Genomic DNA, 26,859 nt, shown 5'->3' with positions numbered 1-26,859 from the left:
CTTTGTGCGCCGGGTCGGAGAGAGTGTTGCCCCTCCCTCCAGGTTGTGCAACACGAACAAAGACGCCTATGAGACGATTTGTAACGTCTGTGTTTTGGGTCATGAAGAAGGCCAGACAAGAGATAATATTGCACCCAGACAGAGAGACGACTTCGAGGCAATTTGTAACATCTGATTGTTTGCTCGTGGGTTTTATGGAGGGAGTGTGACAACGAATATACCGTCAGTGATGCACACAAGGACACACGGACATACGGACAGACACATGGACACACCTGCCTACGGACAGATCCTGACACAGCAAAAATCGGAAGAAGCCCCGCCTTGTGGGCGGGATCCAGGGGGAATTTTCGGCATAAAGTAAAGGATCCTGAGCATTGGAAACCAGTGCGACGGGAGGGTCCACTCAGAAGCTCGACCGGGAGGGTCGACTCAGGAACGAGTGCGACGAGAGGGTCCACTCAGGAGCGCGACCGGGAGAGTCGGCTCAGGAGGAGTGCGACCAGTGGGTCCACTCAGGAGTGCGACCAGCGGGTCCACTCAGGAGTGCGACCAGAGAGTCGACTCAGGAGCGAGGGCGACCAGCGGGTCGACCCAGGAGCGAGCTCGACCGGGAGGGTCGACTCAGGAGCGAGCTGCGACCAGCGGGTCGGCTCGACTCATCTTCAGCTCGTCAATCTCTGCTGCCGCCGGAGGTCTCTGCTGCCGCCGGAGTGGTGATCGTTGCGGTTTGGCGACGATCCAGCGCTGCACGCTACGAGCGAGTTGTGGGCGCCACCTACCGACCGGGTTCCGAACTGCGACAGCGTATCAACAGCCATCCGAACCAATTCGCCACGGGATCGACTGATACGTATGACGCGCACCGCCCCCTCACCACACGACCACCAGGCGTCTGTTTGACCTAAAGAATCGACTCCGAACACTGACTATTCAAGACAACTCTTACCACTCAAAAACACTCGAACCCATAAGCCATCCGTGGCTGGAAAGCATCACAACGAGACCGAGTGATGGCCCTCCGTCGTTTATAGGAGTATTCTTGATTTTATCTTTAATATTTAGTGGGCTGTACTCTTAATCGCATAAATTCCCAACAGATCCATCAATACGAACTGATTCTTGGCACCTCCTTCCGCCGAGCCACGCTCACGTGGGGAGTGGTGGCCCACCGGATCCTTATCAGGTGATCTGGTCCCCAATTAGTAAACTTGGTATAAGATAACGATCTTCGGAAAAGGAGCACCGTCGCAGGCCCTTACTCCGAGCCGTTCTGAGATAACCTGCCGATGTATCTGTTGAGATTGGTGCCTTTAAGAATAATAACTGTTTTTGATTGTGTTTTTTTTTATCGCCGTATAATCTTTCAAGTATCTTTCAGTCATAATCGCCGCACGTACTCGCATCCTCTACAGAATATTCAACTGTTCCGTGACCCAAGGTGTTAACAACGTGATAAGGGTTGCGTATGATCAATAAGGAGTGCGGTACTGCGTGAACAATATTGAGAATAATCATTCATTAACGTTAAGGTTTTCTTAGCATAATATTTGCATGTTTTAACGACTCTCTCTCTCACTAAGAACCATCGCGTTATGCGGGATCCATGTGCCGTTGTCAAAGTGAAATCAGACAATCGTTGATGATACTGTATTGATGCCGTATTGACGTTCCGGGATTGAGAGTTCGCATACTATATCATAGTTAAGGTTGAATTAGTAATAAATTGATCAATACAGAAGTGGTTGTGTGATTCTTTCCTGAAATCTATGCATAAGATCTGCTTCTGCGTTGAGATTTGAACTTGGTGACCTTAATAAACACACTAATACATACTCAGTAAATGTTAAAGCGATAACGGGGTGAACCGGGGTCTGGTTATCATAACGACTTGCATTATCATAATTACACCCACTCGCATAATTAATACGATTACCTCTCGAATTGGCATAATTAAAATGTGCATAATTACATAAATTAACATATTTCCGGATAATTACACATTTGGCCAAATTTCATTTAATTATTATTATTTTCACTGAATATTCATAACCCACATATACAACATAATAATTTCACCCACGCACGCATACAACATAACAAATTTTCATAACCCAACATATACAACATAATGGGGGCTCGTCTTCCGGGATCTCTCGCAGACAGTTTATGCATGAATTCAGGAACGAATCACTGATGTGTTAATCAAAGTGTTGTGAACTAACGTTGCCTTGTGATTGTAAACGGGGGTATACAAACAAAACGCGCTCTGAAGGGAAATACCAGAGTAGCAGAGTATAACAAAGACAGCTGGGCTGAGATTATTTGCTCGAGTTGAACTGACGCATCCTGTGATACAATTGTTTATATGTGCTCTGAAGGGGAATTCTAGAGTAACTCACGACGCACATGAGATGTTAGAATTAAGATACACTCTTAAGTCTATTAACCACACTACATAATAGAGATGGCACAGGATCCACAACATTCTGAGTTTGACACACCAACGCATAACACTGATACAGAGTGGACCTCTGAGGAGGAGATGGAATCTATGGAAAAACAATATCGGGAATTTGTGCTAAAACGTACTGGACGGACTGCTAGCCAGCAGACGGAGCAGAGAGATATATGGGAGGGGAGCCATACAGAAGATGTTAAGGCCCATAGAAGGAAACTACTTAAGGACGTGATGAAATGTGGCAAAGCCAAACGTGACGTAAAAATTGCAGAAATAGCGAGGGTAGACTCGTATCTCCTCGCACAGACAGACAGAGAAAGATTATGGAATGAGGAAAAATTTGAAAGGGAGAGACAAGAGAAACTGTCCTTAATGGTGCAGGTAGAGCGTCTGCACGCCCTCGTGAGAGAGAAAGAATCCGCACTAAATGCACCAGTGAAACACCCAGACGTTGATACACAGAACACATACGGGAGTAACAATTTACCACACTCCGAGCCACGGGGACGTAGCCCAGGGCCAGATCCCACAATGAGTATGGCTACTATGCAAAGCAATTTTGATAAAGTAACACCCTCGCAAATCGAGGAGAGAGAAGAGGAAATAATAATACAAACGGGAAAACATGAGGCCGACCACCCCAACGTTAGAGAGAGACAAATAATTAACCCTAAGTCATCAGGATACACTGTAATGATAGAGCGGGAAAGGGCGGAGCTGGTGCAAGACGGGAAACATGACATAAACAGAACACCAGGCAGACGCACGCTACGCAAGTATGACCGACATGATGCAGATGACAGAGACAGCTCACCAGAGAAACGCACCTCGCACAAACACGACCAACACGACACACGTAACAAGAGCTCACCAGAGAGACGCACATCACACAAGCATGAGCCATGGGATAAGCAGAAATCACCGAGCCAAATTGACCCACGTAACAGGTGCAAAAGGCACTACAAAAGTGATGTTAAGCAGAGCCATCGTGATGGTGACGGCTCATCTGACACTGACTCCTCTGACAATGACCAACCCGACACGGATAACAGGAGCTCACCAGAGAGACGCACATCACACAAGCATGAGCCATGGGATAAGCAGAAATCACCGAGCCAAGTTGACCCACGTAACAGGTGCAAAAGGCACTACAAAAGTTATGTTAAGCAGAGCCACCGTGATGGTGACGGCTCATCTGACACTGACTCCTCTGACAATGACCAACACGACATGGGTACCAGAGAGAGCTCACCAGAGGGACGCATGACATGTAAAAATCACCCACGCAAAACCACCCGCACCAAAAATCACAGAGACAGGAATCCCGATAACCATGAAGCACGAGACAAACATAAATTCAACACCTCACCTAGCAGGCACCACTCACGTAGTAGGCAGCATGAAGGTCGAGGACAAAGACACTCACCACATAGACACCGCTCAAGGAGATCACGCACACCAACCCACAAGCACGAATCACAAGACCCACATAAGGAAAACAAGAGACACAAGCAACGGGACAGATACGAATCCTCGGACAGAGGGAGATCACGACACAGACACGGGACACATGACAACAGTGATAGTGGAGACAAGGGTAGCTCAAGGGAGCACTCCTCAGGAACCGACACCACTGATGACGAACAACACACTTTTAACAGTAAGACACTAAAACTAATGGACAAAGCACTCGTGAGAATTCCCTATTTCGGTCCACATAACAAGAACAGGGATATCCACACTCACATAGCTACAGTGGAACAGGAGGCTAAGATCCGGGGTCTGGGTAAATCAGCAGAAAAGGCATGTTTATTATCAAGGAGCCTACATGAACCCGCCAGACCATGGGTAGCCTCCCTGCCAAATAGGGTGAAGAGTGACTTTAAACAATTGAGCCGAGCAGTAGTTAAGAGATTTGGGGAATACTCCACACTATCCGAAGGATTGAACGCGGCAAAGGTGATGACCCAGTGTGTAGACGAAGACCCACGAGATTATCTCCTACGCCTTAAGAAAGCATATTACGCAGGGGACGTGGACAATGCCCAGGGAGATAAGACAGTCTTAAAAGTGATGTTCTTCCAATCATTGAGACCTGAAATAGTGAGAATAGTAGGAATGATGTTGGACCCCGAGACTGCCTCCCTACGCCAGATTGAAAGCAAGGCCCACACGGCCTGGGTGAACGGACGGAAAACCACTGGCATAGCCAAAACCCACATCGTCACCAGAGATAAAGAATGCCTCGATCTGGAGGGAAGCGAATCTCCAAGGAATAATATTAGCGCCACACGGGGTGGACATGAATTCCCCCAGGAGAGGGCGCCTAACCCAATAGAATCGACACCCGTCCACAACACGCTGAATAACGTTCCACGTGGGGGGAGGAACGAGGCCAGAGGAACTTGGCACCCACAGCCGCCACCACCATGGAATTCAGAAGAGGGCGGAGGCTGGAATTATGGAGGAGGAAGAGAGAGTGACGGGCCACACCTACCCCGCGGAGGCCGACGCCCACCAAACCAGTCACCATATCGTCCCCTACTGCCGCCTCCACCAGCAATAGAGCATAGACCACCGTTAGCTAACAGGAATCGATATGCTCACCACATTAGGATGGAAAAAGAGCTCCTAGGGAGTATGAAGACTTCCATGCAAGTAGCAAAGGGAAGAATACCAACTATACCCACACAGGAGGAGGACACACCCAGAGCAAAGGTAGCCCAAGTGAACGTAGAGAAGACAAGAAGCCTCGAAGCAATCACCGAAGTGGTACCAGAGGGAAAAGGGTACCATCTGGGGGAATTGATTCCCGTAGGACCAGTCGGACGAGTCCACGTGGAAGTAATACTGCAAGACACCCTGACCAGCCAAGGCCTTTGTGATACTGGAGCAGAAATATCCATGATATCCAGAGAATTATTTGACGAACTCCAGACTGCCCTCCAGAGGAAGAATGAAACACTACAAGTGATGCCAAGTAAACTTACCTACTCAGGATGTGAAGGGACCCACATGCGACCATTGGGCAAAGTTATGACGAAGTTGACGTTCAACAAAATCAACATGAACCATCCCCTATATGTCGTACAATACCCAGGAAAAGAACTGATTATTGGGATCGAACTGCTGAATCGCCTGAAACCCATTATGAACCTTGAATCCCGACAAATTTGGGCACAGTCAATGCCGGAGCAACAAAGGGACTCAGAAGATGAAGACGTTATGAGAGACTCCACGGGAATCCAAGTGATAACACAAGAGCTCGACGACCTATCAACGACAATCAGGAACGAAGACGAGCTACCCGCAGGAATTCGAATCACTCAGCTAATGACTAACAGACTGAGAGAAGACCGAAAGGAAGCCGACTTAGAGTCAGTATCACCAAATGACCGTCCCCTCATGGAGTATATACTGCCCCCTGGAGGCCAAACCGACGAACTGCAAACTGATGAAGGAGAACACAAGGGCAAGAGCGTATTACCCTCGGATGAAGCCAAGGCAACTCAACCGATAGTAACGCAAAAGGAACTTTCAATTGAGCCGCCCGAAACCACGAAGGCCCTAGATCCAAACCAAGAGAAAAGAGTCCTTACAATAGAAGAACAAATAGAACAACAAATTGAAGCAGCAGACGCCCTAGAGAGCGACACTCAACGAGACGAGCTACGACAACTGCTCCAAAAATACAACTCCCTGTTCTCCAAAGACTCCTATGATTGTGGCAAAACCGACCTACATGTGGTATCCATTCCCACACTGGAGGGAGCACCAGCGGTATACGTGAAACAATACAAGATTCCACTGGCCGCCTATGAATCGATCCAAGAAACCCTAGAGAACCTACTCAAGAAGAACATAATCCGGGAATGCAACTCGACCTACAACTCACCCATTTGGCCAGTACTAAAACCCACGGGAAAATGGAGACTCACGATTGACTACCGACAACTCAATAAAACAGTTCCCCTATCTCGATGGCCAATGGCAGAAATCGACCACGGTCTCAACCAAATAAAAGGCGCAAAGGTACTCACCACAATGGACCTAGCAAATGGCTTCTGGACCATGCCAGTAAAAGAAACCGATCAATACAAGTTGGCCTTCACCTTCGACGGAATACAGTATACCTGGAATCGCTGCCCGTTCGGATACTCGAACTCACCTGCAGACTTCAACATATTCCTCCACAAGGCGATGGGCGACGCAAAAGAGCGAGGCACCATCATCTACGTCGACGACATACTAGTCAAGGACTCCTCATGGGAAGAACACCTCGAGAGCCTCCAGCATACCCTCGAGCAGTTAAAGGAAGCAGGCGCAAAGATTTCAATACAAAAAGGACAGTGGGCACGCAAAAGGGTGGACTACCTCGGGCTCCAGGTCGGCACTGAGGGAATGTTACCCCAGACCAAAAGACTTGAAGCCCTCCTCGCACTCAAATCGCCCACCACAGTCACGACCCTTCGGAGCTTCTTAGGGATTTGCAACTACCTTCGACAGTTCGTGGACGACTACGCAGGAATCGTTCGACCCTTAGTCAAACTACTGCAAAAAGACGAACCATGGGAGTGGGGACAGGAACAGGAAGCCGCAGAAAAAGAATTAAAACGACAGATCACAGAGGCATCCTGCCTAGCATACCCAGAGAAAGGGAAAGAATACTACCTGGAGACCGCATACTCAGATCATAGTATCAGCTCGGTACTGTACCAGAGACAGGAAGCAGAGAAACGAGTTATTGCCTATGCCAGCAAAGCCCTCCGGGGAGTGGAGATGAAGTTCTCCGAGTGTGAGAAGGCGATATTTGGAAACATCTGGGCCATACAACATTTTCGGAACTTGTTGAACGGAGAGAAGATCATCCTGGAAACGAATCATGAATCCTTGGCATACCTCAACAGTAAGAAGATTCGAGAGGGCCGCGTAACCAGCAGCCGAATAGCCAGCTGGGCACTGACACTCCAAGGCCTACCAATCACAGTGAAATACGCAAAGAACAAGAAAAGTCCAATGGCCCAAGGTCTTGCCGATTTACATGATTGTACCTTTGACAGCATGGAAGCAGAGGACGGAAAGATACCTCCGGAGGACAACAGGTACCTGCCCTTCAGGAAGGAGACATGTGCCGACCTACCAGTGGTATACATCGATGGATGCTCCAAGATGAAGGAGAACAAGCTTCACGCTGGGTCAGGAGTCATTTGGGAAACTGGCCCACTCACAGGGATTCAAGAGGGATTTCAGCTGGGACCAAAGTCAAACCAGTATGCAGAGTTGGTCGGGGTACACATCGCTGTCCAGATGGCATCCGATAACCAAATACGGACCATGGTGGTGTGCACTGATTCCAACTACGTACAGCACAGCTTCCTGCACCACCTACCCATATGGAAAAAAAACGAGATGAAGAACCATGGGAATAAACCAATTCGCCATCGAGAACTATTCGAGGCCATAGATAAGATGGTTCAGAACAAGGATATGAAGATATTTTGGAAGAAAGTCAAAGGGCACTCCAAGATACCTGGTCAAGAGAAAACTGGGAACGACCAAGCAGATGCCATAGCAAAAGTGGGAAGCCTGGAAGGCACCCCGTGGAAGCTAGAAGACCAAACCGACAGAGACGGACAACAAGAGTCGACGAACCAAGACATCGCCGTGATAAGACTGGTCACAAGAAGTGGGAAGAACCCGGCAGAAGCTGGAACCAGAGCCCAATTGAACAGTGCCCAGCCATCCGAAGACCTGATCAGAATGCAACAAGAGAACGAAACACTAAAGACACTCGCCGATCATATCCAAGATCCAGCAGGAAAACCAATCACTACTGACAACTTGAATGACAACAAAGAGCTCGAGATCATGCATAGCCAAATCAAAAGGTTCTCAATGCGAAAAGGGCTACTGGTATACACAAACGGAAAAGACGGTCGACCTAGATGGGTAGTCCCCTCTCAATATCGAGGAATAATGTTACAACACGCCCACAATGAACCGTGCAGCGGCCACCGATGCGAGGTGAATACGGGACAGATGCTGCGACAGGTGGCCTACTGGCCAAAAATGGGGGAAGACATACACAAACATGTGTCCAACTGTCTCGTGTGTTGTAAGTACCAGCCAACGACCTCACAGCATAGGGCACCCCTACAGAGGAGGGGAGCAGATTATCCTTGGTCCAACCTACAAATCGACTGGATAGGACCTGTCAACCGATCAACCAAAGGGAACAAGTACATGCTAACTGTGACCTGTGCATTCTCTAAATGGACAGAGTGTTTACCAGCACCCAACAACACCGCGGAAACAACCGCTATACTACTGATTAACCAAATATTCAGTAGATGGGGCCTACCGTCAACGATCGATTCAGACAAAGGAAGCCACTTCACAGCCGAGGTCATCACAGAAGTGTGGAAGATGTTGGGAGTAAAAAGACAATTACATGTCGCATACCATCCACAATCCTCAGGACAGGTGGAAAGAGCCAACCGGACCATCGTGAGCCTCCTAAAGAAATATGTGTCTACCACGGGCCGCGACTGGGATACGAAACTACCCCTAGTCTTGATGGCCATGCGAGCCACACCCAACCGAGCTACAGGCAGGACACCCTTCGAGATCATGACAGGGAGGCTAATGACCCTCCCAGTACACCTGTTATATGTCCCAGCGGAGGACGAGACCCCGACGGCAATGACGCCAACTGAATACCTGACAGGACTCAATAGTCACCTACAGAGCACATTCGCTATGGTCAGGGACCAGTTGCAAGTAGAGGCTCAGGGGAGCAAAGCATACTATGACCAAAAAGCCAGCCACGCAGAATACCAGCTAGGAGACCAGGTGTGGTACCTCAATTACGAGAAAAGGAAACAGAAGTGCAGGAAATTCCTGCCTTCCTGGACAGGACCACACGAGGTTGTTGACAAAATGTCCCCAGTCGTATATCAGCTAAAAATCACAAAGACAGGAAGAGAGCAGCGATACAAGTGGGTGCACATCAACCAAATCAAACCATACCCTGTGCTGGTGGAGCGAGATGAGGAATAAAGGTGGAAAAAGGGGGGGGGAAATAAACTAATGGGCTTATCACACTACAATAATATGTAACATGTTTTCCAGGGAATGGCAGCCCTCCTGCTCACGCTCCTGCTAACGTACCTTGCCAAGCTAGAAGGGAGCCAAGGCCTGATGATGCCACCCAAGAGTAACCGTAGAAACTATCTTTTTAACGATATCTCCTATAACATGTAGTCAATAGAATAATTTTTCCCTCCCTTATCGTTTTACCTTCCTTTAGAATTGTTTTTCTTTTTCTTTTTTTCCTCTCTCTTGTCACATATAACCTGTTAAGTTGTGACACGTACGCGCGCGTTGTAAGGAATAGCAGCAAAACTTGAGGACAATCGATGGTTCATGATGGAAGAAGGGTATACATTTTTTTTAAAAATAACCCGTGGCCATTTGACCACTGGTCATTTTTAAAAGGGCGGAATGTTGTATCCTAACCCTTCTTCCATAATTGAGATTAATAATATTTGATGATTTTTATATATTATCTTTTTACTTGTTTTTTTTAATGAGTGAAACACACCAAAGCGCACCAAACTGCAAAACACCAGGTGTTGTTAAGTAATGAACGAGAGGAGGGCTAGGATGACAGAATTTGCAACCTTGCTTCAAGGCAAAGGCAGTGAAAGGAAGCAGAGGCGCCTTTGTCTAAGTCACAACCACAGAAAGCCAGGAATCATCACTGATTGTGTGTTTAGGGATTCCGAGCTAATTAGAACACGTGCACACAGAAAGGGAGGTAGAAGCACGCCTTGTTCTCCTGCAGCTGAGGAAACAAAGATAAACCCAAAGAGGCCTTGGACCTGAAATTAAGAATAACATTCCCAGAGCAGAAGGTTGGAGGGACAGGGGAGAGCTGATTTAAAAAAAGTGTTGTATATCTCTCAAGGCGGGCAGACCCAGCTAAATAACACGGCTGCGGGGGTCACCAGAAGTTCGCGTTCGCCTAGTTAAGACAAAAAGCTCAATTATTCTGTATTGCTATTAAAATAACGTTAAAGTCGGAATTTAACAACAGGGTAGGCTAAAGTTTGATATTCACACCCACTCCAATTAAACCAGGTCACAAGTACGCCTACTGAACCATCACCATCATTAAGTCAATATGAAATGTTATTTCCATACTTTAATGCTTTCTATACAACTCGACCCGAAGCATATGCATGAAAAGACAAAAGTAAAACTTATGAAAAGCCAGGATAACGGGATGAATCACCACCAGGTCGAATATAAATACATAATAAAAAAACGATGTTAAACCCAGGGTCGGAGAGAAAGGGAGATCCCGGCCGTCTTTGTATCCCCGCAGCGCGGGAGGGGAGTGTGTGTACGCTCGGGGAGACGCCTCCACTTGGGTCGGGCACCACGATGGGAAACGACAGACCTTGGGTTACATGCGGAATCATAACTGTGAAATAGTAAGGGACAAATGTTAACTTAAAACTTTTTAACCATTTCTTTGTGCGCCGGGTCGGAGAGAGTGTTGCCCCTCCCTCCAGGTTGTGCAACACGAACAAAGACGCCTATGAGACGATTTGTAACGTCTGTGTTTTGGGTCATGAAGAAGGCCAGACAAGAGATAATATTGCACCCAGACAGAGAGACGACTTCGAGGCAATTTGTAACATCTGATTGTTTGCTCGTGGGTTTTATGGAGGGAGTGTGACAACGAATATACCGTCAGTGATGCACACAAGGACACACGGACATACGGACAGACACATGGACACACCTGCCTACGGACAGATCCTGACACAGCAAAAATCGGAAGAAGCCCCGCCTTGTGGGCGGGATCCAGGGGGAATTTTCGGCATAAAGTAAAGGATCCTGAGCATTGGAAACCAGTGCGACGGGAGGGTCCACTCAGAAGCTCGACCGGGAGGGTCGACTCAGGAACGAGTGCGACGAGAGGGTCCACTCAGGAGCGCGACCGGGAGAGTCGGCTCAGGAGGAGTGCGACCAGTGGGTCCACTCAGGAGTGCGACCAGCGGGTCCACTCAGGAGTGCGACCAGAGAGTCGACTCAGGAGCGAGGGCGACCAGCGGGTCGACCCAGGAGCGAGCTCGACCGGGAGGGTCGACTCAGGAGCGAGCTGCGACCAGCGGGTCGGCTCGACTCATCTTCAGCTCGTCAATCTCTGCTGCCGCCGGAGGTCTCTGCTGCCGCCGGAGTGGTGATCGTTGCGGTTTGGCGACGATCCAGCGCTGCACGCTACGAGCGAGTTGTGGGCGCCACCTACCGACCGGGTTCCGAACTGCGACAGCGTATCAACAGCCATCCGAACCAATTCGCCACGGGATCGACTGATACGTATGACGCGCACCGCCCCCTCACCACACGACCACCAGGCGTCTGTTTGACCTAAAGAATCGACTCCGAACACTGACTATTCAAGACAACTCTTACCACTCAAAAACACTCGAACCCATAAGCCATCCGTGGCTGGAAAGCATCACAACGAGACCGAGTGATGGCCCTCCGTCGTTTATAGGAGTATTCTTGATTTTATCTTTAATATTTAGTGGGCTGTACTCTTAATCGCATAAATTCCCAACAGATCCATCAATACGAACTGATTCTTGGCACCTCCTTCCGCCGAGCCACGCTCACGTGGGGAGTGGTGGCCCACCGGATCCTTATCAGGTGATCTGGTCCCCAATTAGTAAACTTGGTATAAGATAACGATCTTCGGAAAAGGAGCACCGTCGCAGGCCCTTACTCCGAGCCGTTCTGAGATAACCTGCCGATGTATCTGTTGAGATTGGTGCCTTTAAGAATAATAACTGTTTTTGATTGTGTTTTTTTTTATCGCCGTATAATCTTTCAAGTATCTTTCAGTCATAATCGCCGCACGTACTCGCATCCTCTACAGAATATTCAACTGTTCCGTGACCCAAGGTGTTAACAACGTGATAAGGGTTGCGTATGATCAATAAGGAGTGCGGTACTGCGTGAACAATATTGAGAATAATCATTCATTAACGTTAAGGTTTTCTTAGCATAATATTTGCATGTTTTAACGACTCTCTCTCTCACTAAGAACCATCGCGTTATGCGGGATCCATGTGCCGTTGTCAAAGTGAAATCAGACAATCGTTGATGATACTGTATTGATGCCGTATTGACGTTCCGGGATTGAGAGTTCGCATACTATATCATAGTTAAGGTTGAATTAGTAATAAATTGATCAATACAGAAGTGGTTGTGTGATTCTTTCCTGAAATCTATGCATAAGATCTGCTTCTGCGTTGAGATTTGAACTTGGTGACCTTAATAAACACACTAATACATACTCAGTAAATGTTAAAGCGATAACGGGGTGAACCGGGGTCTGGTTATCATAACGACTTGCATTATCATAATTACACCCACTCGCATAATTAATACGATTACCTCTCGAATTGGCATAATTAAAATGTGCATAATTACATAAATTAACATATTTCCGGATAATTACACATTTGGCCAAATTTCATTTAATTATTATTATTTTCACTGAATATTCATAACCCACATATACAACATAATAATTTCACCCACGCACGCATACAACATAACAAATTTTCATAACCCAACATATACAACAGGAGGGGCTTATCTAAATGTGGTAGTCAGGGACTGAAACGGTGGGGGGGGGGGCTAGAAGGGAGGGTACAATTGGAGAACCTCAATCGGGGTTACGGCCGATGTTGGCTGCCAAATCCAAAATAGCAGTACTGTTAAACGCTCTTGTCTCTTGGATTTCTCCTCACTTGATACAGTAAATTTAGCTGTGACGGTCCCACCTGAAGACGGAGACTTGTGTTGCCTCCGAAACGTCGTGATTTAATTGAGTTATTTTCATTTATTATTTTATACCTACGTGACTTTACCGAAAAAACCTAAGAGTATGAATCCTTGCAGTCACGAAAGCTTCAAATCTCGAATGTGGGTCTAGTGGTTGAAGTACCGTATTCTCCCGCATATAAGCCGCGGGGTATACCACTTTTTACAAACAAAACAAGACCCTGCGGGGTATATGGAGGTGTGGGCTATCCCAAAAATATTTTACACGTGTGACATGTCATAACTCATTAAATGTTTTCTTGGTAAGACTATCCACTATGCAACACTTACCTTTGACTAAAGCACTGCTGAATAAACCACTCGCACTAAAATTGCACATGTTATCAAGTTTTAAATAAATTGTTTATACAGTTAAACGACAATGTTTGAAGTGCGTGCACTGTTTACCGGCGACGGGAGAGCTGGGGGGAGAAAGAGGTGGGGGTTGGTGGCGAGGCGACGGCGCTACCGTAGTGCCGCTATTATCTGCGCAGTGCGCAATCTACCAGTGCTAAAACTGTACTTACGTATCTAACACGTTCCTTCGGAGTGGGCAGGTAGGAACTTGGTTGGACAACGCATTTGTGCACGACAGAAAGCTCGCGGTCACGTGACGCACTTGTTTGGGAGGGGCTATGCACGACAGACAAATAATCCCTGGTGGGCAGTGTGGAACCTACCTGTACCAGTTATGTTTTACTTATTTATTGGATATTTACTTTTGTTACCTATTTACTGTTTTAAGTTCACTCGTTTCCGGTTAGTTTGTTTTCTTTGTGCACGTTATGATTTTAATGTTAGCAATTGATAGTGGAATGTATTACAAATGTAAACTTCGTATTAATATGATGGAATTAAGCTGCGGTAACGACGTTAAATATATTAGTGCATGCGGGGTATATGGCGGTGCGGGCTATCTGCATTTTTTTACACAAAACGCTATTTTTTAGGGGTATATGTGTCTGCGGGTTATATGCGGGAAAATACGGTAATCACTTGATATAGATTGCACTGGTTTGTAAAGTCAAATTAATGCATCATGTGGTAGGTTTATCCAATTCCAATTTTGGTACCGTATGATCAATAATTCACCTTTCGGAAGGGGTGATGTAATTTTATCCAAGGATCCATTTTATATGTGTGCTACTTGGTGGTCTATAGCAACACATCAGGAGTAACATTTTTGTTACCTTGAGAAGAAATGATGAGTGTGATACATTCAAAAGTGCCCGGGTCCGATACAGCAGTAATTTGAATGCATGGTAAGTAATGTAATTGTTCACATACACTGCCACAACTCCTCCTCTTGATTGTCTGTCTCATCGGAATATAATTATTTCCACCAAATACACAATAACAGATGCACCACCACCACAACACACAACAACAGATACACAACACCAGATACACAACATTAGGATGCACCACCACCCGTGCCCCCTACTGTGCCAAATTGCTGCATTTTAGTCACCTGGTGCTCTGCTCGTTGTTATGAGCCTCGCTCCTCTGCCCTCCGCTGTTGCTGGAGGGCGACTGCCTCCACCTGCCCAGTAGCAGCGTCCTTCACGAACCTCCTCCTCCAGAGGCTGATCTTGAAACCAATCGAACCAGTCAGTGGCAATTCCACTCAGCTCCATATCCTCCTGTACCACATCAGCTCCATCTCTTCTCCAGCCTGTGTCACTCACTCACCTTCTCACTCACTCACGCATCAGTCTATCTCTTCTCCAGCCCGTGTCACTCACTCACCCTCTCACCCATCAGTCCATCTCTTCTTTAGCCCGTGTCACTCACTCACCCTCTCACCCAGTCACTCACCCACTCACCCATCAGCTACATCTGTTCTCCAGCCCATGCCGTACCCATTTATCGCCCTCGATCCGGACAAACAGAAGCTGGTTTGGGCATACGGTGGGCTGGGCCTTAGCCACTCATTCACCCACCCACTGTGGGGCACTGCTGTTAATGGGCACAGGCTTTAAAGATGGCCCAAAACGTCAAACGGCCAGCAACAAACAGCACTATCAAAGTGAGCACGGATAATAGTTCACACGTTCCTTGCATCATCGCCTCCCAACCTCATTCGAGCGCCCGCACAATGCAATACATTTTTTAAAAAAAATTCAAACATCTGGTGAATATAGTGGCCTCTCGTGGCTGTAGGGTTCAACGTGAAACAGCTATGTATGTTGAACATCTCTCGCACCGTGCTGATCGGAGGCTCGGGGAAGGACATCAAACTGTATACAAAAAGCAGTTCTCATGAAATTTAAAAGTGCATAGCTCCAGTGGTTTCCTGATATTGGAAGAGCGTTCCAGACGGCCGCAGAGGCGCATCTGGAAGCACCGGGCAACGCGGTGACCGTCTTTGTTCAACGGTTCGCCATAAGCCAGACTTTGTGTGATGGTTTACACTCCTTGAGATTAGCGAGGTGTTGTGGTTAGTTTGTTACAATCACTTTGTGTGTAGTGAGTGCAACCGGCGCCAATGCAGCTCGTTGAGCACTGGACGGACACGGTCAGATGTTGTAGCAGTACCCCGTCATGACACGTGCCAGGCAATGTTGTACACGCTGCAGCTTGCCAGACGTCCCGTAGAGTAGCGATTTGCAATAATAGAGCCTTGTCTACAATATGATGCTACACGCCACCGCGTTGGCTGTCACGACTCAATAGTGGTGGAATGTGTCGTGAAGCCCTGATATGAACATTTGAGGACCTGACAAAATTTTGCATGCGGTGATCAAATTATATATTTTGATTATGGTGCTGAGGCTCTTTAGATGTGGAGGAAACTGAGTCCTGGAGTCCGTGAGCACCACACCTGATCCTCCCACTAATGTTTTCCGCCTAAGCCCGAGTGCCGTCCAGCGGAAATCTCCTTACTTTCCTGGATTCAGCGGCGTCTCGTTTCGTGCAAACCACACGCGTGCACCGCGGTTACCGAGGCTCTCCATAACCAACTTTGACTTGACTGTGGTGTACAGTCGTGCGTTATCACCACGTCCGTGGAACGTGATGTCATGTGATGAGACGACGTCGGCGATCGGAGAGAGACGTTTGTTCAAAATAGGAAGGGCCCGAGGATGGACCACTATGGTACACCGGCTAGGTACGGCACAGGCGATGACTGTTCGTCGCCCGGCTTGACGAACTGCGATCGACCGTATTGAGTAGCTACAACTCAATCCACCCCAGTGCCGTACCCGATACACTGAACCTTAGCCACCCGATGAGTATCTCATGGTCGATGGTGTAGAAGGCGGCTGAGAGATTAAGGCCAACCAACGCTGCGGCGTGCTAGTCATCCGTAATGTTGTAGAGGTCATCAGTGATCTTGTAGAGGTCATCGGTGATCTTGTAGAGGTCATCGGTGATCTTGTAGAGGTCATCGGTGATCTTGTAGAGGTCATCGGTGATCTTGTAGAGGTCATCGGTGATCTTGTAGAGGTTATTGGTGCTGTGGCACTTCTGGTACGCCGACTGCAATGGGGTTGAATCTGCCCGTCACAGCTATGTGGGGATGGAGCGATCGCTTGAGACGAAGGCACGCCGTGACCTCTGATGTCGTACTCAGATTTGAGATTGGGGACGACAGTTTGCGGGGTCTCTCTATAAATATTTATGCTAGCAGAAAGTACCCGGCGTTGCCCGGGTCTTAAAAATATTTCAAAACTACTCTTAAAAATCTAACAGCAGTGCGTACTGTGGTGGTACCTATGATTACAGCAGTGCATACCGACTGTGGTGGTACCTGCTCTAATTACAGCAGTGCATACCGACTGTGGTGGTACCTGCTCTGATTACAGCAGTACATACTATGGTAGTACCTACTATCACTACAGTAGTACATGCTGACTATAGCAGTATTTATCGACTGTATAGCACAAAGTACTCACCTGACAGTGTGGCGTGGTGAGGCCTAGTGCTGTGCAGAGCCTCCGGCCTCACCTAGATTGTCCAGCCGGCCGAGGTGGCACCTTGGCAGGCTGGGGCTGGGCTGCTACCCCTGCCCCCCCTGCAGCCACGATCTCCCCGGCCGCTCTGCAGTAATATCTACGGCCTATAGTGGTACCATCTAGCGACTGTATCTACGAGTAACTGCACGCATCGGGGTGGGGGGGACATTACACAGTGAAGAATTTATGTCAGCGTTTATTGTATTTTTATAGCATTTTTAACGCAAAAGAAAATGTCCCGCTCACTCCCACCGAAGGCGTACGACTTGGCATGGGCCGTTCCCTTCACCAAAGGTGCGTGAGTTGGTACGGTTGTGCAGGCGTTATAAATAAATCAAATAGAAGCGCACAAAAATCTCACAAACTCGCTAATTAAACTAATTAAAAGTTGACGGATGTGAAAAAGGAATAGTGCTTGCTCACCGCGGGGCTTACGGCGTGGTACCTGCTATTTTTTCTTTACATAAACTCCACCGTTGGAGAGCCAGGCGCGCGACCACACACAAACCCACATAAAAACCCACACACAAACCTCGCCACAATTTTTTACTTTTATTTTTATAGATTGACTCAGGGCAACATTTTTTGGGAGAGGTGCTACCTGCTCTATTTCGACACCGGTCTGGGGGAAGCAAACCCCTCGTTCAACTAAAGAATTTGCCGCGTGGACAATCGGCAGCGCAGGGCCAACGTCTCAGCACGATTGCAGAATGGACAGCGCGAATGCAGTCGAGTTGCGGCGTCTTCATTTGGCAGCCGTGGCGATGAACATCGACGCCCCGCCTCCTGCCACCGACGTCGACGGTGCCAGGGTCTCGAGTATTTTTTTGCATCGGGCCCCAGGTTGATAAAAACTCAGAGGGCAGGCCGGGAGAACGCTGTTACCTCCGTCAAGTGAGAAACCGCCACCTCGATCTTCACTCTTTAAATTGGCGAAGAACGTCACGAGAGCCGTGCACCGACCCCGGGTTGACCGGTTGATGGGCGGTCGCAGTGCAGCGGAACCCTTCGCGACGCGCCATGGAGGCACGGAGGGGTTGCGAGCTGATTAATTAACGTTTAAGTCATGTTATTATTTTTTACACAAATTGCGCCTCCAGTGATGCAGGGTGACCGTGACACGAGGAATATCTGTGAGTCACTCGTAGGTCTATATGCGAGTCTGTGGGTCTGTGTGAGTCTATGGGTCTCTGAATGAGTCTACATGTCTCTGAGTGCGTCTATGGGTCTGGAACAACAACCTCCGAGGCACCCAATGACCTTGCACCTGAATTAGCTCCCCAGCGAGCGGAGCGAAATGTCGGACATCATGCCAAACTACACGCCGGAAAGATACGTGCTAACCACACGCAAGCGACATGCGGGTCATGCAGCCTAAAAATTGTAGCGCCACCAAGCCTCGCTTGAAAAACACATGGCACTGTGTTGAGAGGGGAAGGGCGAGGGGGGGCTCTAGCAGGTGGAGTGAAAGACCCCCCCCACCCGGGGGGAGCCCCCCCCGTGCCCCCCCGTTGCGGTGGCACCGCCGACGATGAGGCGGTTGTACTCGTCCACGGCTCGCTCCGTGGGCAGCACGAGCAGCGTAACCCCGCGGGCGCGGACAAAGTCCTGGGTGGCGCGGGGCACCTGCACGGACCCACGGTGAGCACGCTACAACTACTACTCCTGACCACTACTACTACTACTAACTACTACTAATAACTACTACTGCTAACTACTTATTTTAACTAGCATGAGCAGCGAAACCCCGTGGGCATGGACAAAGTCCTGGGTGGCACGGGGCACCTGCATGAACCCAAGTTGAGCACGCTACAAATATTCATAACTACTACTAACTACTAGTACAGCTACTATTACTTACTACTACAAAGTACAACAGTTACTACAACCACTACGACTACTACAGCTAACCACTACTACAGCTACTGCTTCTTTTGTTAACTACTACAACTACTACTACAGATACTACTAACTACGACTCCTACTACAGCTACTGCTAACTACTACTCTTAACTGCTACTACGACTACAACTACAACAGAAACAACAACTACAACAGAAACAACAGCCATCGACGTTCGCCACTGAGTGGCGGTGACGTCACCATGGCACCTGTGCCAAGCCAGGTGCACTTTGAGCCCACGTGAAGTGTGGAAGACACTCTGACAGGTCACAGGACAGACCCAGGTGCCATGGGTTAGCTGACTGAGATGACTGGCAGATGAACCACCACCTGTGCCCCCTACTGTGCCAACTTGTGTTTTATCCACCCGGCACTCCGCTCATTGTTGTGAGCATCGCTCGTCTGCCCTCCGTTGTTGCTGGAGGACGACTGCCTCCAACTGCCCAATAGCGACCTTCACGAGCCTCCTCGACAAAGACCGATCTTAACACCGCTGGTACCAGTCATCGGAAAATCCACTCAGCTCCACAACCTCCTGTACCGCATCAGTCAATCTCAGTGGCGGCTCCTGCAAAATCTCTCAGGGGGGGCAAATGTCTGGATGATTGATAAGGATAAGGTCCACCCATGCAATGAATAAATTAACAGCTTAAGCATGTAAAGGCAACTTCACTTCTTTAATATTAATGAAAAATAAAGTGACTCTTACAATACATCTTGTTTGTTTATATACTCACTATTAAAACAAACCACTCAAGTTTATTTTATTAAAGATTCCACTAGGTAGCGATAAATTATATTGTTGGATGAAACGTGCTTACGTATGATGACGTAAGCACGTATGATGACGTAAGCACGTTAGGGCTTGCCCTCCCGGAAGCCGTAGAGAATGCATTGGAGCGCCCCCGTTCGAAAAAAAACATCTTTCAATGTAAGTCTATGGGGCCACTCGGGGCGATTCTCAGCCGGAGTGAAATCGCCCCAAAAGAGGCGGTACTCCACAGAACGTGACATGACGCTGATTGGACTATATCCAGAGGCTGACAGTGACGGCTAGCGTGACTCTGTGGTTGAATGACATTGGTGGTGCGTCGCCCAATCGCCCTAATGAAGAAACCGCCCCTGGTCAATCTCTTCTCTAGCCCGTGTCATGCCCATTTAGCCCCCTCTATCCAGCCAAACAAAAGCTGCTTGGGCATGCGGTGGTTGGGCATGCAGGCTACATGACCCAGCCAACACAGCGTCGCTTACTGGAACTCACTGATGGGACTTTCTCCAGATACTTCCAAGATCTGCGAGTTCCTCACACAATCCGGCCTGGTTAAACCCAGGATAAATCGTAGGCAGGCCAGCCTGACTTTATAATCGGCGAAAATGTTCCTTTAGGGGGGTCCACGTTTCACAAGCATAGAGAATGGAGGGCATGACCCATGGCTGAGAAGACCCGAAGCTTCATGTGGAATGACAGGCCAGGTAACTTACACACAGCATTACGCAGCCTATTAAACGATAATTCTGCCCGACTGATTCTGAGTAAGACCTGTGCTGTCAAACCGGAGCTGGTCAAAAGCACACTGCCCAGGTACGTAAACCTCTCCACTCTCTCCACAACTGCCCGATCACCGATTGGGAGTTGCGGGATTGAAGTGTTTGATAACACAAAATACCCAGGCAGGTGCTTAGTTTTGGTGGGGATGATGGAAGGCCCCACCTCTTAGTGGCAAGCTCCAGGTTAAGCAGCAGCACCTCCAACTACTCAGAGTAAGCAGCAATAAGCAAATCGTTAGCATACATATATAACATTATTGATCAATAGGGAGCCCCGGGCATCGATCGGCCTCCCAATGTATCTTTACCAGATGGAGATTCCTCCAGCACAGCCATGGAAGGCTTCTCGAACTACGTGGTCAAAGATAATGCTTAATAATGTGGGAGTCAGAGGAGATCTCTGCCGCACCCTAAGATGAACAGGGAATGGCTCCGACTCCCAGCCACGTGGTTTTACCCGGGCCTGCCCACCATCCTGAAGGTCCTCAATGAATATGAGCAGGTGGCCGGCACTCCGCCCAACCACCTTTGTCTCCCTAGTGGCGACATATTTACACACCGCACCAAGTACTCATGTGAGGCTGAGTCGAACTAGGGGAGGCCCAATACCAGGTCAGACATAAATCACTGGTGTTGGCTGCGAGCGGGAATAGAACTCGGGTCTCTGCCGGGTTCAGAGCACAGCGTAGTGCTAACCACACACACACCTCATGCGCCGTGCCGGCATTCACAGGCACTGCTACCAGCTAACAGCACTTGCCCCCAGAAAGCTGGGTGGACTACCCGGGGCACATTTGTCTATGTGTGTGTGTTGCACTCATGGGCTGAAGAAGAGATGGAGCTGATGCGGTACAGGAAGATGTAAAACAGAGTGGACCTACCGATGACTGGTACCAGCGGTGTCAAGATCGGCCTCTATAGAGGAGGAGGATGCTCGTGAAGGACGCTACTACTTGGCAGTTAGAGGCAGTCACCCTCCAGCAACAATGAAGGGCAGAGAAACAATGCTCACAACAACGACCGGAGCGCCTGGTGGCTAAAACACAGAAAGTTGGCACAGTAGGGGGCACAGGTGGTGCATCGGCCAGTCATCTCAGTCAGTCGACCCATGGCACCTGGGTATGTCCCATGACCTCCTGCAAGCAGAGAGCCTTCGACACTTCACATGGCCTCGATGTGCACCTGGCCTGGCACAGGCACCGTGGTGACGTCACCGTCACTCAGTGGCGAATGGCTGTTGTTGGAATTATTGTTGAGTTTGTTGTTGTTGCGCTCACCTGCAGGGCTTGGTTCATACCGCATCCGATCACAAGGGTCTCAATGCCGGCATCCAGCACCTCCTGCAAGTCGGCCGGCTGCACGCCGGGCCGGTGCTGCAACATAGCATATTGGGGAGTGGACGCCCCTTCGATTGCATGCAGCTGAGTGGCTTAAGATGTGGATGTCTCCTCTGCAATTGGTTGCAGAGGAGACATCGACTTACTTAAAAGGTGGGACGTCACTTTTCGAGTCGATGGGTCTCTGTGTGAGTCTACAGGTCTCTGTGTGAGTCTATGGCTCTGTGACTCTATAGGTCTCTGTGTGACTCTATAGGTCTCTGTGTGAATCTATGGGTATCTGTGTGACTCTATAGGTCTCTGTGTGAATCTATAGGTCTCTGTGTGACTCTATAGGTCTCTGTGTGAATCTATGGGTATCTGTGTGACTCTATGGGTCTCTGTGTGAATCTATGGGTCTCTGTGTGACTCTACGGGTCTCTGTGTGAATCTATGGGTATCTGTGTGAATCTATAGGTCTCTGTGTGACTCTATGGGTCTCTGTGTGAATCTATGGGTCTCTGTGTGAATCTATGGGTATCTGTGTGAATCTATGGGTCTCTGTGTGACTCTACGGGTCTCTGTGTGAATCTATGGGTATCTGTGTGAATCTATGGGTCTCTGTGTGACTCTACGGGTCTCTGTGTGAATCTATGGGTCTCTGTGTGACTCTATAGGTCTCTGTGTGACTCTATAGGTCTCTGTGTGACTCTATGGGTCTCTGTGTGAATCTATGGGTCTCTGTGTGACTCTATAGGTCTCTGTGTGACTCTATAGGTCTCTGTGTGAATCTATGGGTAAGTCTATGGATTCCCCAGACTTGGTAGCTGCTAGAACTACTGCTGCTACTACTAATGCTACTGCTATGACTACGACTGCTGCTAATATTACTACTACTACCGCTACTACTGCTGCTACTACCGCTACTACCGTATTTTCCCGCATATAACCCGCGGGGAAGACCACTTTTTAGAAACAAAACAGAACCCTGCGGGGTATATAGAGGTGCGGGCTATCCCAAAAATATTCTACACGTGTGACATGTCTTAACTCGTTTAAATGTTTCATGGTAACACTTACCTTTGACTAAAGCACTGCTGGATAAACCACCCACACTAAAATTGCATGTTATCACGTTTTAAATGATTCGAGTTGTTTGTGCAATGAAACGACAATGTTTGAAGTGGGCGCACTTTGTTTACCGTAATACTTTCAGTGGCTGTAGGGGGGTGCGAAAGTTTCAGCTCAGGCCATGGATTGCACAATGGGGAAGGGCCTTAACAAGCGTCTACTAGACACGGAATCATAATTGCCGAGTCCCCTAGGCCGCTGCTATCGGCTGAGCACTATACAGTCGCGACCATGAGCTTTGTTTCACACTTCCAGTGGCTTTGTTGGCAGGAGGCAAGTGCGTTACCGCAGTGCCGCTATTGTCTGCGCAGTGCGCCATCTACCAGCGCTAAAGCTGTACGGGGCTAACTACCGGTCCAGTAGCTGTAATATGATGAGGTCGAATGCTGGTAAGCCTAACAGTTCGCTTACTCACTTATCTACCAGTTTTGTTTTACTTATTTATTGGATATTTACTTTTGCTACTTATTTACTGTTTAAAGTTCACTCGTTTCCGGTTAGTTTGTTTTCTTTGTGCACGTTATGATTTTTATGTTAACAATTGGAATGTATTACAAATGTAAACTTTGTATTAATATGATGGAATTAAGCTGCGTTAACAACGTTAAAGATATGAATGCATGCGGGGTATATGGAGGTGTGGGCTATCTGAAATTAGTTTTACACAAAACGCAATTTTTGCGGGCTGTTTGTGTCTGCGGGCTATATGCAGGAAAATATGGCACTACTGCTTCTGCTACTAGTACTGCTAATAATACTGCTACTACTGCTGCTGCGAATATTGCTGCTACTAGTACTGCTGCTACTAATACTGCTGCTAATACTACTGGTACTACTGCTGCTCTCACTTCTCCTACTATTAATGCTACAACTACTGCTGCTACTACTACCGCTAATAGTACTGATACTACTGTTACTTCTGCTGCTACAACTACTGCTATTACTCCTGCTACTAATCTTGCTACAACTAGTCCTGCTACTGCTACTTCCCTTGCTACTACTCCTGTTACTGCTCCTGCTACTACTACTGCTGATACTGCTACTACTACTCCTGCTACTACTACTGCTACTCCTGATACTGCTACTACTACTCCTGCTAATGCTACTACTCCTGTTACTACTCCTCCTGCGACTGCTACTACTACTATGCCTGCTACTACTACTGCTACTCCTGCTAATGCTACTACTCCTGCTACTACTCCTCCTGCGACTGCTACTACTACTGCTACTACTGCTACTACTCCTCCTGCGACTGCTACTACTACTATGCCTGCTACTATTACTGCTGCTACTACTGTTACTACTACTACTCCTGCGACTACTACTACTTCTACTACTTCCGCTACTACTACTGCAACTCCTGCTACTCCTGGTACTACTTCTGCTACTGCTGCTACTGCTACTCCTGCTACTACTCCTCCTGCGACTGCTACTACTACTGCTACCACTACTGCTACTACTACTGCTATTACTCCTGATACCACTACTGATAATACTACTGCTACTCCTAGTACTACTGCTGCGACTGCTACTACTACTGCTACTACTCCTGCTACCACTACTGATAATACTACTGCTACTCCTGGTACTACTGCTGCTACTGATACTACTACTGCTACTCCTGTTACTACTCCTCCTGCGACTGCTACTACTACTATGCCTGCTACTACTACTGCTACTCCTGCTACTACTCTTGCGACTGCTACTACTACTGTGACAGCTACTCCTCTTGCGACTGCTACTACTACTGCTACTAGTCTGCTACTACTACTGATAATACTACAGATACTACTTCTAATGCTGCTACTACTGCTGCTACTCCTCCTGCGACTGGTACTAGCACTGCGACTGCTGCTGCTACTGCTGCGACTGCTGCTGCGACTGGTACTAGCACTGCGACTGCTGCTGCGACTGCTGCGACTGCTCCTGCGACTGGTACTAGCACTGCGACTGCTGCTGCTGCTACTACTGCTGCTGCTGCTGCTACTGCTGCTGCTGCGACTGGTACTAGCACTGCGACTGCTGCTACTGCTGCTACTGCTGCTGCTGCGACTGGTACTAGCACTGCGACTGCTGCTGCTACTGCTACTGCTGCTGCTGCGACTGGTACTAGCACTGCGACTGCTGCTGCTGCTACTACTGCTGCTGCTGCTGCTACTGCTGCTGCTGCGACTGGTACTAGCACTGCGACTGCTGCTGCTGCTACTACTGCTGCTGCTGCTGCTACTGCTGCTGCTGCGACTGGTACTAGCACTGCTACTGCTGCGACTGCTGCTGCGACTGCTGCTGCGACTGGTACTAGCACTGCGACTGCTGTTGCGACTGCTGCTGCGACTGCTGCTGCGACTGCTGCTGCTGCTGCAGGGGCAAGGAGGAGGATGAGGGACTGACGTCTGTGCCGGTCTCCCGCCAGTCCCAGGCTCGGCTGCCGCCAGGCCACACTTTGCAGTCCTTGTAGACGCAGCTGGCGCCACAGACACGCAGCTCCCCCCACCGCAGCGCCTCCACTCGCGGAGATGCCATGCGGGGACACTGACACACACACACGGGAGGTGGACACTGACACACGAGGTGGACACACACACACGAGGTGGACACACACACGAGGTGGACACTCACACACACGAGGTGGACACTGACACACACGAGGTGGACACACACACGAGGTGGACACACACACGAGGTGGACACTCACACACACGAGGTGGACACTCACACACACGAGGTGGACACACACACACACGAGGTGGACACTCACACACACTAGGTGGACACTCAGACACACGAGGTGGACACTCACACACACGAGGTGGACACACACAAACACGAGGTGGACACTCACACACGAGGTGGACACTGACACACACTAGGTGGACACTGACACACGGGAGGTGGACACTGACACACACGAGGTGGACACACACACGAGGTGGACACACACACGAGGTGGACACTCACACACACGAGGTGGACACTCACACACACGAGGTGGACACACACACGAGGTGGACACTCACACACACTAGGTGGACACTCACACACACGAGGTGGACACTGACACAGACACACGGGAGGTGGACACTCACACACGAGGTGGACACACACACGAGGTGGACACTCACACACGAGGTGGACACTCACACACACGAGGTGGACACTCACACACGAGGTGGACACTCACACACAGTAGGTGGACACTCACACACGAGGTGGACACTCACACACACGAGGTGGACACTCACACACACGAGGTGGACACTCACACACACTAGGTGGACACTGATACACACTAGGTGGACACTGACACAGACACACACTAGGTGGACACTTGACACACACGAGGTGGACACTGACTGATTGACTCCTCACCACTTCGCGAGGCTTCCTCCGAGAAAAACACGTGGGGGTCTGGCGGAAGTGACGTCACGGAGTGCCGCCTGGGGGGGGGGGCACGGGGGGCGGGGGAGTACGGGGGAGAGGGGTCACGTGGGAGGGGTCGAGCACCTGGGGCGGGATCACGGGGGGGGGAGCACGTGGGGGGGGGGGCACGTGGGGGGGGGGGGGGGAACCACGTGGGGGGTGGGGGCCACGTGGGGGTGGGGGATATGTGAGGGGGTTTGAGCACGTGGGGGTGGTT

General features: G+C 49.0%; 1 protein-coding gene across 3 annotated transcripts in view; it reads right to left on the bottom strand.

The window, feature by feature from the left end:
• The window catches only part of LOC133362926 (mth938 domain-containing protein-like), a 93,529-nt gene extending 66,870 nt beyond the window's left edge, over positions 1-26,659 (bottom strand). Inside the window, exons 1-4 of one of the 3 annotated variants that reach the window (XM_061581905.1) lie at positions 26,592-26,659; positions 25,614-25,754; positions 22,053-22,148; positions 17,863-18,951 (exon numbers count right to left, since the gene is read on the bottom strand). In XM_061581905.1, coding sequence (XP_061437889.1) covers positions 18,778-18,951; positions 22,053-22,148; positions 25,614-25,745 — 402 coding nt within the window. In that variant the 5' untranslated portion in view covers positions 25,746-25,754; positions 26,592-26,659 and the 3' untranslated portion in view covers positions 17,863-18,777. Of the gene's footprint in view, positions 1-17,862; positions 18,952-22,052; positions 22,149-25,613; positions 25,782-26,591 lie in introns of those variants that run through there. The other 2 variants (XM_061581906.1, XM_061581907.1) reach the window with 2 other exon arrangements.
• Positions 26,660-26,859: the final 200 nt, after the last annotated feature.

Source organism: Lethenteron reissneri, unplaced genomic scaffold (genome assembly GCF_015708825.2).
Source record: "Lethenteron reissneri isolate LAM-NWPU_2019-01 unplaced genomic scaffold, ASM1570882v1 scaffold_1638, whole genome shotgun sequence".
Lineage (NCBI taxonomy): Eukaryota > Metazoa > Chordata > Hyperoartia > Petromyzontiformes > Petromyzontidae > Lethenteron > Lethenteron reissneri.
The sequence above is the reverse complement of the archived record's forward strand: the minus strand, read 5'-3'. Positions and strand labels throughout refer to the sequence as shown.